The 16,430-nt window shown below is 34.5% G+C and overlaps 1 protein-coding gene across 1 annotated transcript in view; it reads left to right on the plus strand.

Annotated features, from left to right (window-relative positions):
* Positions 1–12,393, plus strand: part of LOC138173472 (orofacial cleft 1 candidate gene 1 protein homolog) — a 117,585-nt gene extending 105,192 nt beyond the window's left edge. The window contains exons 7-10 of the mRNA XM_069103475.1: positions 6,246–6,304; positions 9,625–9,733; positions 11,767–12,017; positions 12,324–12,393. Coding sequence (XP_068959576.1) covers positions 6,246–6,304; positions 9,625–9,733; positions 11,767–12,017; positions 12,324–12,393 — 489 coding nt within the window. The remainder of the gene's footprint in view (positions 1–6,245; positions 6,305–9,624; positions 9,734–11,766; positions 12,018–12,323) is intronic.
* The last annotated feature ends 4,037 nt before the right edge of the window (positions 12,394–16,430 follow it).

Consider the following 16,430-nt stretch of genomic DNA (forward strand, 5'->3'; position numbering starts at 1 on the left):
ATTTGAAACTTAGGTTTTATATTTAAAAGGCAGAGTTTCACTGTAATTTTGTTTATATAATTATTATATCATTTCAAGTAATTACATTTATATCATGCTCTATAATGTGTAACAATACACATTCAACAGAGCACACTTATTTATCGTATCCCTTGCAAAACATTATTGAAATATATTTGGGGGGCGGCCAGGTAGCACAATGAGTAAGAGTTGTTGTAAGTAAGGTTCCAGTGTTGAGAAGACCTGGAGATTGAATCCTGGGCTCAGACATTTAGCACCCACCCAGAAACACCTGGCCGTGTAACCTTGAGCAAGTTACTTAACCCCAATTGCTCAGGGGTGGCCAGGTGGCTCAGTGAGTAAGAGCACCGGCTCCAGTGTCGGGATGACCTGGATCAAATCTGGGCTCAGATACTCAGCACTACACCCAGAAATAACTGGCCGTGTAACCTTGAGCAAGTTACTTAACCCCAATTGCTTTAAAAAAAAAATATATATATATATATATATATATATTTGGGATCTGTTAACTTCTAAATATTACTTTTATTCTATGTGTTTGTAGAAAAGCTATGGCACTGAGGAAATTAAAGGTTAAATGACTTGTCCATGATTGCATAGCTAATAAATGTCTTGGACTAGATTCAAACTCATAAATTCTTGACTCCAGGTCCAAAAATTTACCAATTCTGCCATCAGCTGCTTTGTGTAGTTTATCAAATAGAACTGGTGACAATGTATGTTTTTGTTTCTTATCTGGTTTTGTTGAAAAGGACATTAGTTTATATCCATTACATATGATGATAGGTCTTAGATATATATGTTAGATATATAGATGATAGGTTTTAGATATATACTGGTTCTCAATTGAATTTTTTGAAAGTTGAGTGAATTAATTCAATGACCAGAAAATTTCTATGAATGGCCCATGTGAATGGGGAGTAGGGTATCTTAATGTTCTCTACAGTACTTTCATTATTTGAAGACACATTGTATTGCTGTTGCCACTTGGTTGGGTCAGCTCTTTGGATATTTTTTATGTTAGGGAGAGAATGGGAAAAAAAAGTGTCATTATACTCTGCTATGCTTGTGTTGTGACCAAGTTGAAATAACAGCTCTCAAATATATAATTCTTGGAATTTTCTTATAAATACCTTGTCTGATACTTCTTATGTGTCTATTACTTTTCAAAGTGATTGCTTCTCCCCTCCCCTCTTTTCCACTCTCCTCCCCTCCACTTCCCTCCCTTCCATTCCCCTTTTCCTCTCCTCTCCTCTCTTCTTCTCTCCTCTCTCACTGCTCTTCTCTCCCTCTCCTCTCCCTCTTCTCCTCTCCTCTCCCCACCTCTTTTCTTCCCTTGCTGTGCCTTGTCTTTTCCCTTGCCTTTCCCCTTTTCTTTTTTTCTCTTCCCTTCCCTTTCCAGAGAAGAAGACTCCAAGAATGACATTCTGAGAATACAATGGTTATCATTTAAAAATGAAATTACATGCCAAGTTAACCGAAAAAATTAGACTATATGAATGAATAATCACTTCCAGGGATTGCTAAAAGATTATGGAGAGTGTGAGAGGTGACAAAAAACTGAAGAAAAGTAAACATCCCAATCATTTTAACCAACTTCTTTTTAAACATGTGTCCCAGAATGGTTAATTAATTTAGGATAATAGGTTTTAGAGCAAAAAGAGTATAAGTGTTCCTAACTATTTTTACATCATGATCTCCTTCTAATGGCTGGGAAAGCCCATGGATACCTTCTTGAAATAATATTTATTCTAATAAATGCATCAAATTATATAGTAAATGAATAAAATGAAATGTATAGTATTAAAAAGGAAACCAAATAGAGGGGAAAACAGTTATCTATATATTAGATTAAAAAGTTTTGTTATTGTTATTTGTCCTTCATTCTGGAAGAAGATCATGACATCAAAAATTAAATAAGTTCATGAACTCCAAGTTAAGAACCCTGGTTTAGAGATTATCTGTTCTCATGCTCTTAATTGAGAGATGGAGAAACTAAGACCAGAAAGGTTAAAGCCTTTATAAATAGAAATACTATAAGAATGATGATAAATTCAACGAAATCATTAAGTACCTTCTATGTGCTATGTTCTAGGTATACACAGATGGGGATATTTTTCTAATTTGTTTGTGATGTCACTTTTTATATTTTGCCCACATATCCATTTGGAACTTCTTTTATTATGACTTGTGAAGTGTTGGTCTAAGTCTAATTTCTTCCAAACTTCTTTCTCCAATGTTCCTAAGAGACTTGTGGGGTAGTGAGTCTTTATTCCATTGTATGGAGTCCTTGTGTTTCTTTTACAGTATAGTACTGGGAATTTGCTTCTGTATGAAATATATCTAGTCTCTTCTTTTGATCAATCTCTATTTTTAAAAATCATTTACAAATAGTACTGAGAATTAGTACTTTGTAGTATAGTTTGAGATCTGGCACAGATAGACCCTTTTTATTCCCACTTTGAAGCAGAGAGATGTCATTGTAAATAGAATGCTGGCCCTAGAGTCAAGTTCTGAGTCCAGATTCAGACTTAGCAGTTATTAGCTTTGTGACTCTGGGAAAGTCACTTAACCTCTGTCTGCTTCAGTTTCCTTGATTGTAAAATGAGGACAATAATAGAACCTATCTCTCAGGGTTGTTATGAAGATTAAATGAGCTAATATTTTTAAAGTGCTTAGCACATTGCTTGAAACATAATAGACACTTGATTAATCTTTATTCCCTTCTTGTTTTCCTTGAAATTCTTGAATTTTTTGCTTTCATATGATTTTTAATATTTTTCCTAATTATATTTCTTTAATAGTTTGATTAGCACGACATTGAATAAGTAAATTAATAAATGTAGCATTGTAATTTTTGTTATATTGACTCATCCTACTTAAGAGAAATGAATTTTATTTGTATAAATTGTAATTGGTGATTTTATTTACATAAGTTATCTCATTAAACTATTATTCATTTTAACTATGAAGGCTTAAAACTCTACTAAGATTTTAGAATACCTTGCATACCTTGGTAGGTTGACTCTCAATTATTTTATACATTCTGTAATTAATGGATTGTTCTTTTTTTTTTCTTTTTGTAGAGGGATGGTAGGCCAAATGGGATTAAGTGATTTGCCCAAGGTCACATGGCTAGGGGTGTGTGTGTGTGTGTGTGTGTGTGTGTGTGTGTGTGTGTGTGTGTGTGTAAGTGTCTGAGGCCGGATTTGAACTCAGGTCCTTCTGACTACATGGCCGGGGATCTATTCTCTGCGCCACCTAGCCACCCCTAGATTTTGTTGTTGTTGTTTTTGGTGTTTTTTTTTACTTTTGGGGGGGAAGAATGTAGGGCAATTGGGGTTAAGTGACTTGCCCAAGGTCACATGTCTAGTAAGTGTTAAGTGTCTGAGGCTGGATTTGAACTCAGGTTCTCCTGACTTCAGGTCTGGTGCTGTATTCAGTGCACCACCTAGCCACCCCTAATTAATGGATTTTTTTCTGTCTAACTCTTGCTGCTGGATTTTATTGGTATTATGTAGAAATGCTGTGTATTATATGGAATTATTTTATATATTACAAGTTTGCTTTTAATTAATTGTTTCAATTAAAATTTTATTTGACTCTAGGGGTGGCCATTATATAAAATGCAAAAAGCAATAATTTTGTTTCTTGTTTTCCTATGCTTATTTATTCAATTTATTTTTTTATTGCTATAATCAAGACTTGAAGTAGGGAAGACAATAAGCATTTATATAGTGCCTGGTATATTCCAGGTACTATACTAAGTGTTTTTTATAAATAATATTTCATTTCATAGAATAACTCTGAAAGATACTATTTTATCCCCATTTTACAGTTGAGGGTACTGAGGCAAATAGAGGTTAAATGATGTGTCCAGGATTGCATAGCTAGTAAATGTGTGGGACTGGATTCAAACCCATAAATTCTTGATTACAGGTCCAACAATTTATCAATTCTGCCATCAACTGCTTTGTGTACTTTGTCAAATAGAACTGGTGCCAATGGATGATTTTGTTTCATATATGGTTTTGTTGAAAAGGATACTGGTTTACATCCATTACAAATTATGATCGATCTTGGTTTTAGACATTTACTGGTTCTCAATTTAAGATAAGATCCATTTATTCCTAAAATTTAGTATATTTAAAAGAAACAGAAAATAACCTGTTGTATTAAAACAAATGTCTTAATGTATCTACTGAAATACTCATAAAACTTTGGTTAAATATTTTTAATATGGTTAAATAATATTATATCTCTACTAATGGCAAACCACCATGTATTCTTTGTACAAATACAATCTGTTAGTGTACACTAGTGTATACACTATTTTTTAATATATTGTTTAATCTCTCTCTCTCCATACATACACACATATATCCACATATCTATGTCTACTATAAATATGTCTTCAAAGGATGAAAAGGAGTATATAGAGTGGAACATTGTGTACTAGATCTTAAAATCATTGAACAAGTTGCCAGGATGATCTTGAAGTCAATTGATGACAGCAACAAGAATGGGAAGTAGATGGTAGAAACAAATTGTACATAGTGCTAAATAATTCTTAGTACTTAGTACTAAGTACTTAGAATCATATAGGGTTTCATAAATGCTTATTGATTGATTATTGAGGAATAATAATATAATCTAAAAGCAGTGGGGAGGAAGGAATATACTTAGCTCTCCTCTTAATTGAAAGGAGTGGAACATCTTTAGGCTTTCACTCAGTAGCTATAGGTGAAAGAAATATAAAAGGAAGATATAAAGAATATGTTAACAAAATTTTGGGCCACGGTAGAAAAAACTGAAGTAAAGATGGTGGATGGGAGGAAAATTATAGTGGTGGGGGTTGGTGGGGGTGGGGGTGGGGAGATATTATGGGGAGGTGGTGTCCTGAAATTGATTCCCTCAACAAGTACAATTTTAGCATAAATAAGCAAAAGCAATTCTGAATATTCTTTGTAAAGCTTTTTGGAAGGAAAATGTCATAAAGGATTATTAGTGAATTTACTAGACTACCCTTTTAACCAACTTGCTTCTGTAATAGATGGGAATTTGACAGAAGGTGGAAGCCATCTTCTTTAAAAACTGAACTTTAAAAGGGTTCTTTTACCCTTCTCATTTTTGTATCAAGAGAGAAGTTATAGCAGTGTGATATGGGGATAAAGGTGAATATCATCAGATAGATAAGTGGGAAATCTAAGGTCTAGTCTTGACTGTGATAATTAGCTGTGTGAGTTTGGGCAAATCTCTACCTTTATGAGCCTCTCATAATCTCAGTCCTCATTTCTGCTTCTGGAAAGAAGAAATTGGACTACATGATCTCTAATGTCATTTTCACCTCAAAATACAATGATTTTAAGTTGACGTGCTACTCTTATTGAGGGCTTCTAGGGCTAAATTCATTACTGAACTCTTAAGAACAGGTAGCATAACACATCCAAGAAGACTGAAGTACTGAAGGCAACTTTACATATTTCTCTAAAAACAGAAAAAAAAACATATTGAGATAAGCTTGACCAATTTTAATAGTCCAAAAAACTAATATATATGTAAATATATATGTGTGCAAATATGCATATATACATATTTGTGATATATAATTTTCCTTATATGGTGTATAGATGAGTTAAGATCTTCATGAAGGAGGAAATGATGATGCCCCTAATTGTTGAGAACAGCCTAATGGAGGGCATGAGTCTTGGATAGGATCTTGAATGTGTTATTAGCTTAAGATAAGCATAAGGGAGAAGAGAGAGCATTCCAGGTAAGGATTATGGTATGAACCATGGCATAATCCTAATTGCTTGTTTGTTCTCTCCCTCATTATTATACCAATGAAGTTCTACATGAGTCTGGTATTATTTTTTAATTGTAGATGGAGTAATAGGTATTAACTGGGCTTAGTTAATTGATCAAGCACTTCATTTGAGTGTTAGAGATACTTCCAGAATCTATATTAAATATTATTCTCTTTAGACAGGAAGATCATGTACATCATCTATCTCATACATAATTTTCTTACAAGGAGTGAAACAGTATAAATAAGATACATATTCAGGCCTTATGTACATGTCCTATATGACCTCTGAATGATTGGTATCTGTCTCAGTGAAAAATAAATATATCTCAGAATTTTTGAAACAATGCTTACTTTTCAAATAGATGTTTAAAGTAGCCTTTAAAATTATTTTACATTTATATTTTCTTTCTTGCAGAATTCTAAATGTGAGAAGGAAGAAGTTCTTCAAGAAAGCACTCACATGTCATATACAAGGTTGTTTAATGTGGGGCACATTGCTTTTTAAATAAAAAATACCTATTTCCGTAGACTGAATAGAGCACAATTTGATGAGCTCAACTTTCTGTCTGAGCTCTTCCTAACGGCTATGCTGGTAACTGTTTCTCAGCTCTTAGAACTTTAGCTTCATTCCTGGCAGAGAGGGACTGTCTTGGTCTATGGGTGGTGATTGGGAGATGACTTGGTTCTATTTCAGGGTATAGAATGAATCTTTTGTTCTACAAAGAACCTTTGGTAACAGGATTTCTACTGCATACTTCAATTGCCTGGGTCATAATTACATAACACTACCAAAAACACCTTCCAGGATATGAAGTTTAAGAAGTCCCAGTTTGAACTGACCCTGAATTTGGAGTCAAGGAGACCCAGGTCCATATGCCATTCATACTTGCCAACTGTATGCTATGGACAGAGATCACTTAACTTTGCTGATTTCTCAGTATCCATATCAATAAATTTGGAATACTAATAATTATAGTAATACTCAATTAAAAAACAGTTATTAAGTACTTACTATGAGCCCTGAACTAAGCTTATAATGATGAGAAAACAAAGGCAGTTGTTCTTGCCCTCAAGGAGCTGATACTCTAATACCTCAAATCATTGTCAAGAGGCTCAGCTGTGAAAATGCGTGTACTGAGCTTTGTAGAATGTGAATGCTCTATGCTTATCACGATATCATCAAAACCTTTATCGTCATCTTCAGCAGCAGCAGCAGCAGTAGCAGCATCCACAGGAAGAGTAGCCGTAGCTGCAGCAGCAGCAGTAGTAGTAATAGGACCAGGATATCTTGCTAGTTTCTGAAAGAATAGCTAGGAGGCTCCATGGATTAAATAAGGAATACCTGAATCCAAATGCTGCCCCTGATACTTATTATCTATGCAACCTTAACCAAGTCATTTAACCTCTGACTTCCTCAGTCCAATTCAGTAAACATAATTACATGCCTGCTATATGCCATAGAATAATTAGGTGGCACAGTGGATAAAGTTCTGGGCCTTGAGTCAGAATGAGTTCAAATTTGGCCACAGACATTTACTAACAGTATGACCCTGGGCAAGTCACTTACCTATGTTTGCCTCAGTTTCGTCATCTGTAAAGTGAAACGAAGAAGGAAATGGCAAACCATTCCAGTATCTTTGCCAAGAAAACCCCCAATGGAGTCAAGAAGACTTGGACACACTTGAACAGCAAAAATGTGCCAGACATTTTGTCTCAGGTTTCTCATCTGTAAAATGGCAATAATAATAACACCTAGCTCCTAAGTTTGTTGTGAGAATAAAATGAGATATTTGTAAAATCTTTACAAACCATAAAGTGCCATGCAAATGCTATCAGCTCATTATTATTAGTACATGGCATTCTGCTGTTATTGCATAATTCCATCTCTCAAGGTACATGTGAGGGAATCATGACAGATTATTCTTCTGGACAAAAGGATTTGTTCTGTAAAATTTGGACTCAGTCAAAAGGCCTCACCCAAGGACCTAGAAGGCCACATGTGGCCTCAAGGTCACAGGTTCCCCACCTCTGATTTAAGCTTTATTTGTGACTACCTCAGTAGGGATTCTTTGCTCAATGTAGCTCCATACCAGACAAGGTCAGTGCCAGCCTCCACATCCCTCAGCATGATGCACCTGATGTCTGCTGCCCCAGTGATGTGCTTCAGGGGGAACTTAGTCAAGTGGTTCTTTAGTTACATGGGAAAACTGAGGTTGTGACTGAGGAATCTGAGCTTTCAGCCTCAAGTTTTCTCCAGGATAGCTGATGTCAAATTACATGAAATGAGTGCTCAGGACATTTCACTAGCAGCTATGAAATTATTTCATGGATATTGTTGAAAGAAACAAACAAAAAAAAAACCTTACACACACACACACACAGGAAAAATCCCAAATAAACCAACTCTCATTATGTTTACTTAAAATGTTTGATGCTCAGTAATGAAATCTGTTTACCTTCATAACTGTGTATTAGTGGCCATTAAAGGCAATAGATACAGTAGTTTAAAAGTAATAAAATTTACAACAAAGTGTATTTAATTTGAAATTGAATTGCAAGCAAATGGGTGTCCTAATGAACCCTTGTGTCAATGTAGCTCTAACCAAATTAAGCGAAATCATTTCCATCACAGGAAACTAAATGAGCTCAAAGACTCGAACAGGCCATTCCTCTGGTGGGAGAACAGTCATTGTCACAGATGGCTCTGTCGTTAGCATTAAACTCAAGTTCAGGAGCAGTGAAATGTGAGCTCCTTCTTAATTCAAATGAATTTGGGGAATCAGCTTAAAGTTGTCATGACTTTCTAGTAGCTTAAAACAAACAAATGGACAAAAAAATAAAACAATAAGAAAGGACCTTGGGTAAAGCCAGTAAATGTTAACAGAAGAAGATGAGCCCAGAGGATATGAGGAGAGTAAAGAATCAATTTTATACCAGGGCCATTATATTAAGAGAAAAGTTTAGGCCCTATGAACTACTTATCCATTTAAGCAACTATTTTTAAATGCTCCTTTAACTGACCTTTATGATTCAAATGAGAGTCCAGGTGGCTTACTAGATAGAAAGGCAACCTTAGAGTCAGAAAAGTCTTGCTCAAGGTCTACATCTGACATATGTTGCCTTTGCGACCCCAGCAAATCACCACCTTTCAGTGCCCCAGGTAGCACTCACAAGTTATAGAACAGGTAGAGATGTCAATTGATTTTCTTTGCAGATCCGCACTATAGAAATAAAAAACAAAGAGGATGCTTGCAAATTGGTGAAAAGAAGTGTTTCCTGCCACTTGCTGTCTGTATGACCTTGAGCAAGTCACTTTCCTCATCTGTAAAATAAGCATGTTAGATTGGATGAGTTCTAAGGAGCCTTTCAGCTCTGACCTTTTATGATTCTAAGTACTGTACTTTCTTATAAATGTGAGTGAAAATCTGAATTATTTCCAAAAGTGTTGGACACTATGATACAAAGGGGAGCCATCTGGCAGCAAGTCTAAGTCCTATTGTTAAGCAAACAATTGTACTTAATGCTTTGTGCCCCTTGCCTCCAATTCCCTTCTTGGATTTCAGTACACAACAGCCCCAGAGTAATGGGTTAGTCTGGTTCCCAGCTAGTCTGATAACACATTTAAGGAAAATATTAAATTGTGCTGTAGCTCCCAAGGCAAACACTTTACATTATACTCCATTGTCAAGTTTTCACCCCTCCTCTCTCTCTCTCTCTCTCTCTCTGTCTCTCTCTCTCTCTCTCTCTGTCTCTCTCTCTCTCTCTCTTTCTCTCTCTCTTTGTAAATGATGCAGAGCAATAAGTCAACTGATGGACATTGGTCAAAAGAAAATTGTAGCCACGTTTGGCAATGCTACGGATGTGCCTGCTGAATCAAAGAAAATCACAAGTCCTTGCTGCAAGGTGAGGCTCTGTACAACTGGTCTTTTTTCTTGGATGCAAAAGGATAAAGGATAGGATCAATTATATCGATTGGCTTGTGCATTGTTATTTCTCTTCCCACCTTCCAATCCCTTTGCAGCTTTTATACAGAAGATGTTAAAAAATCTTAGTATATATATATATATATATATATATTTTTTTTTTTTTCCTCCCAATAGAACAATATGCTTAAGCAGAATGTCTAAAGTCATTGGGACTAGAGTTCTTCCCAAGAGTTTGACAGTGCTATCCAAGAGAAGTCTTGCAGGAGACAAGGAGACAGCCATGCCACCATGCAAATGAGACAAGGCTTGAGATGTGATGAATCTTCTGTCTCCTTTCCCTCCTCCTCTGACACTCGCTTTGAGGAAGGTTGTAAATGCAAGAGAGATTGTGGTATAATTCCTCAGACTGGCGTTTCTGCCCCCCAGTCACCATTCCATTATCTTCCAAATTGCTGTGTTTCAGAGAGATAAAGATTTTTTATGGCTTGCTGACTTGAAACAACCAGAAGAGCCAGAAAAGAGATGGCTAACCGGCCATGCATAGTAATTCCATTGGTAAATGACAAAATCTTTGTTTGTATGACATTTCCAAAATTACTGCAGAAGATGAATCTCAAATACAAAATGTCACATTTGGCATGCAAAACTATCAAAATATATTTCAGTATAAAATTCATAGAGGCGTTTAATTTAGAATGTGTTTAATAACTAAGACTGGCTGCATCGGTAATCCTGCCTTGAGGTTTAAAAAGATTGTCTTATTTATTCACATGATGTTAATTTTTTTATATATACTTTGGAAACCAAAATATCAAGGTTAAGTCTTCATTGTTAATTAAGATTTTTTAATTAAATGGAAAATAATTGTCATTCTGATTAGTTGTTAAGTATAGTTTGTATGAAAAACAAAAGAAGTTGAACAACTTTAACTGTTTACTGAACTCCTTGATTTAATTCCAGAAGCCATCTATCTATATGGAAATGCATATTATCTCTTCCAAAATATATCCCAGGCAGGATTAAAAAAGAGAGAGAGATTATTGTCTGCTGTAGGTTAATGGGTAGAGTTTGTAGCTGTAGTGGTCAAGGGAGAAATCATATTCCCCAAATGAAATATTTTGGCTCATATTAAAAGCATGAAGTGATAGAGGGATTCTTTCAGGTCTTGTCATTGTGAAAGGATTAAATGTAGAAAATGTGATTTAAAGACATCTGGGTACTTTTACAATCTCAAATGAGTTTTGGTTTGATTATCTACGACAATATTAGTCTAATAAAAGCTTCATCTATTTGTATACCTCTCTCACAAATACAATTATGGCCTATTTGTCTCAGCAAAATGTTAACAGAGTAGCTCAGATATCCAATAAAGTATATTTTGATATATATGCTTCATGGGTAGTATTTTGTGCTTCCAAGGTTTTGTCTCAGGCAAATACAAATGTTTTCCCTCCTCCCACTCTCCCCCTTGTTCCCTATGGGGCATATCGACTTACTGCATTTTTAGAAGAATATTAAATTATCTGATAAGCTGAGGTACAAATTTGCCCTGTGCTATAAGCACTAATCACCTTGGCAGGACTTATAATTATTGTAATAGGTGATGGCTGCCATGTTTCCAGCTATATGCCTGAAGCTTAGTGGTCATGTCACCCATCATCCATGTCTTAGAAGGTATGCTGGTTTGTTGTTGTTGTTGTCGTTTTAAAGAAGTGTTGTTTTCCTGGGAATCCTCTCTTATTAGAGCAAAGTGATCTGATTTTTTTAGCATAGAAACTAAAAAAATAAATATATTTTTTTCTTTTACCTACAATCTAAAAGAGTGCCTTTTGACTTTTTAGTTATATACCAAGCATCTTCAATACTTATCATTGCTAATGACAGAATTGGTGACAAAAAAAAAAAACAAGCTTGCTGACTTTTTGTTATTCTTTTTTGAGCAACTTATTGTATATATTTTGTGGTCGCATTCAACTGCTGCAAAATTCAAAAACTTAGTCTTTTATTTAGGATGAGAGATCCCAAGAACCTCACCATATTCAAATCCAATTAAAATGCCTGAGAGGAATCAAAGACAAGGTGCCTAAAGGTTCCTACTTCCTTGAGGTTTCTGTACTCAACCGGCTTGGAAATTGTGCTCTTCATTGGTCTAAAACAGAACAACCAAGAAATGGAACACGACTCATCAGTCATGATGGAAACTTTTATGATGTGGGAATATATTTCAACCAAAGCCTATATATGGTAAGCAAAGCCTCTAGGTACAGTCTTGCCTTAAACATTTACATTCTCTTTCTCATCTATTAAGTAGAGATAATACCACTAGTTACTTCATAGGATTAGTGTGGGGAAAGCACATTGTAAGTCTTAAAACACAATATAATTGTGACTTATTGTTACTTTTATATACACACACACATATGTATGTGTATATATATATATATATACACATATGTATATAGTTTCCTTGAGACTGATAGATCCAGACAGATTTCATTGTATTTATTGGTTAAATAATTAAATTATTGAATTACAAGAATTTAAACTTTTTTTGTCTTATATATTAGCTATTTTAAAGTCATATTTTCCCGTTGTTCCTGGGACATTTTTGCTTATGCCAATATCACTTTTGAGTAAGAAACAAGAAACAAATAAACACACATGTGAAGGTATGTTCTCTAATTCTACTTGTTCATTCCCATTTTCCAGCTAACTATGTTGTAGATTTTCAGATGCATTTTCTCTTTGAGGAGCTATAGTTTGGGTGCCTCAATCTTTCTGGTTATTTTCTTTATATTGAACAAGTCTGCAGTATGCATATCACATATGCATACACGCAGAAACATACATATGCATGTGTATCTATTTGTTAAATATATGTATATATGTATGTATCTGTGCAGCTATATAGCTATAAAATAAATTCGAATAAACAAAAATATGTACATGATATGTGTATACAAATATATGTTTATGTATACACACATAGAGATATAAATATATGTATACACAGACAGATCTAGATAAACTTATGGATATATATGCATATCCATGCTACTTGTTATATATGTGTAGATGATAACAAAAACAACCATAACAACAACAATTAATATTTATATTGTGCCTACTATGAGCCAGACACCAGGCTGGGTGCTTTACAATTACTTCCTCATTTCATCTTCCCAACAACCTTGAAAAGTAGATGCTATTATAACCTCCATTTTACGGATGAGGAAACTGAGGCAAATAGATGTTAAAAGACTTTGTCTAGGGTCACACAGATAACAAGTGTCTGAGGTTGGATTTGAAATCAGGTCTTCTTGACTCATGTGTATATGTACATAGGTGAGTTTCTAAACATAAACTACATTTGTAAGCATATGTATAGACACATACTAATATATACATGCATCTACATAAATATACAAATGTATATGTATAGTATGTGTGTGTAATTTATGTATATACATACAAAACATACATACACATGAACAATACATAAATATAATGTGAGGATTAGACTTTGTTAACTTTATGTTTTGGTCACCATAAGAAGATACATAGAAAAATTGTCAAACTCCATTTGTTCCCTATTGTCTTGCTGCTCAAATATAAACCCCTTTATTGATATTCAGAGTTCTTCAAAACAAGTTCCGTTCCTCCCTTTCCAGGCTTTTCCCCCTATATTCCCCTCCTCCCTCATCCCTATTTCCCCAACCCCCCAGCCTCCTCCCCAGGATCTGGGCCAACTTGCCTTCTTCCTGTTCTACATAGAATCCAACCCCCATTCTCTGTGTGCATTGACACAGGGTATCACCTCATGACTAGGATGCACTTCTGCCTCTCTGCCTTTTATGTTCTCTCTCTGCCTTTAATTCGTAAATGAGAATCTACACATAAATGAGGTCTACACGTGAAATACATTTAACTACAGTAATTCCCATTTTTTTTAACTTAACTAATTTGGAAAGTGTAATAGATTTATAATAATTTAGAGAAGGAAATGGCAAACCACTCCAGTATCTTTGCCAAGAAAACCCCATGGGGTCATGAAGAGTTGGACACGACTGAATGACGGAGTAACAACAACATATAACTTCATATAGAGGGTGGAGGTGCTAACTTTTATATTCGCATTATATCAAGAAAAAAATTGGTAAGTGAATCTGTAGTGTGATTTTTGGGTAAATGCTTAACCTAGGAAAAGACAAACTGCCTTGAAATACCTTCGTGATTTTCATGTTGAGGAGATGATTTATGTGCTAAATGATAATGAAATCATTTCTCCCTTAAAGTGAATCCAGCAGGACTTATACCTGCCATCACTTGTTTGGTAGTTTCTGTTATTGTAAATGCTTGAAAGTAATAAAAGTTTCATTTCTCTAAAAGTCTCCTTTAATTCTGACTGTCCTCTATAATTAGCTCAAATTAGTAAGGTCCTACTGAATAATGAACAAAAAAATGGCATAAGTATCAAATCATGATCACAAAGACGCTAAGGCTGAGTTTCTGGAACCAAAGGAAGTCTGAAGTCATGCACTTATGATTTATCCTCCTTGTTTATTGCATAATGTTAAGTTTTCATATGGGGGTTAACTGTATACTTAGTTGACAGATTGTGGTTTCGTGGATTTAAAAAAATAGGTCAGAGATGAAGGCATTCTAAAACTTATTTTTAAAAAATCCCCAGTTTTGAAAAGTGGTGCTGGAAATAATGTCTATGAGCATAATATTTGGATTTTGTACCCTACTTCTTATATGTCAGAAGAGATTGCACATCCCAGAATTTGTGATATTAAAGGAATCATAAAATCATCCAGTTGAAGCACTTCCTTTTATTTTACAAGTGAGGAAGCTATAGACTGGAGAATTGAAGTGACTTGCTGAGGTCATACAGCTAATTAGCAAAAGATTCGGATTAGAAACTCAATTGGTATATCTTATATACTAGTGTATTTTCTGCTTTACAAAGTGGAATCCCCTTTACCAATGTTATTAATAGTAATGGGTATTTTTGTAGAAGGTAATTTGGAAAATCAGATGAATACAGAATTATTAAAAACATTATCCTGGCACTTAGTCTTCATTATTTTAAATGGTTAAATAATATTTGTTTGCCTAGTATTGAGTAAATATTAGCATTAACAGTTCTATTTATGTACATAAGGCATGACCACTACATTGGGTACTATTTAAACCAGAGTATTAAATGTAGTCTATTGAAGAGACTTTACGAACATCCAATAGGAGGAAATTAACAGTATTAACAGCTGATATTCATAAAAACACTTAAAGTTTGCCAAGTCTTTTATGTACTCTATCTTATTTAAACCTTCTAACAACTCTGTGATATTATCCCCATTTTTACAGATGGTGAATCTTTTGAGAGAAGGTAAATAAACTTGCTTGAGATCATATAGCTAACAAGTGTTACACAAACCCACAATTTTCTAATTCTGAGTCTGACTCTATTATGATATATTACCTCCCTAAATATATCCCCTGAGTGTTATTCCCTGTGTGAAAACAGATCTCTTTGGAGTCCTAGAGAATCAGTAAGATATCTAGTAAATATCTAGAAAGAAATAAAAAAATCTACTAAATCAAATCCTGATTCTGAGAGGTAATATGGACAACAACATAAACAAAACTAACATTTATATAGTGCTTCCTCTGCGTCAGGTACTATCCTAAGATCTTTATACTTTTAATTTTCATTTGATTCTCAGGAATCTTGGGATGTGGGTGTTATTTTTATCCCCATTTTATGGATGAAGAAACCAAGGCAAAGAGAAATTAAGTGCCTTTCCCAGGGTTACACAGCTAGCAAGTATTTGAGGAAGGATTTCATTAAAGATCTTCTTCATTCCAGTGCTTCTTCTCTGCCCATTGAGAAGAAGACCTAGGGTTGAACTCTACATCAGAAACTAGCTCTGTGACTTTGGGCAGGTTGCTTAATTTATCTGTCTCCTTATCTGTAAAATATGAATAATACTTAATAATACTTAAAATACCTATATTATTTCATCTAGTCACCTGAAAGAGCTGCTGAAAGTATACACTTAACCTTGCTGAGCCTTAGTTTCTTTAGTTGTAAAATGAGAGGTTGTGATGATCTTAATGAAATTATTGTGTAAAGTACTTTACAAATTTTGAAAGAAAAATGTAAATGCCAGTTTTCATTATCCCCAAATTTCCTCCTGCAGAAATCCTCCCCTTTTCCCTACACCCAACATTTGTATTTTACAGTAACGTAGAAAGGAGATTTCCTGTGTCAGAAAAGACAGATGCTAGACATTTTAAGAATTCTGAAAGTGAGATTTATACATGAAACATTGGAATGTTAAAAATATATTGAACTTAGCTATGTAGCATCATCCCATATTGTACCTAATTTTGCCCAAAACAAAAAAAGTCATGGGGGACAATTTAGATAAGATACTTGAACTTGTTTTTAGCCTACAATGATATGAACAAAATAGATATAGAATATTCTAAGAAATTAATCATCATTTCTATTTATTGCCTATTATTGGAATCATGATTTTATTTCAACCCTCAGTGATGATGGCACTTCTTTCTTGAAGTCTAGTGGTCTCTACTCCCTCAATCTAATATATATTTATCTATCTGTGAGTATCTCTCACATCAGTTAAACTGTTAGCATCTTGAGC

The sequence above is a fragment of the Petaurus breviceps genome, unplaced genomic scaffold, assembly GCF_028583685.1.
Source record: "Petaurus breviceps papuanus isolate PSGF00001 unplaced genomic scaffold, PetGlider_PUasm1.0 582, whole genome shotgun sequence".
NCBI classification, from domain to species: domain Eukaryota; kingdom Metazoa; phylum Chordata; class Mammalia; order Diprotodontia; family Petauridae; genus Petaurus; species Petaurus breviceps.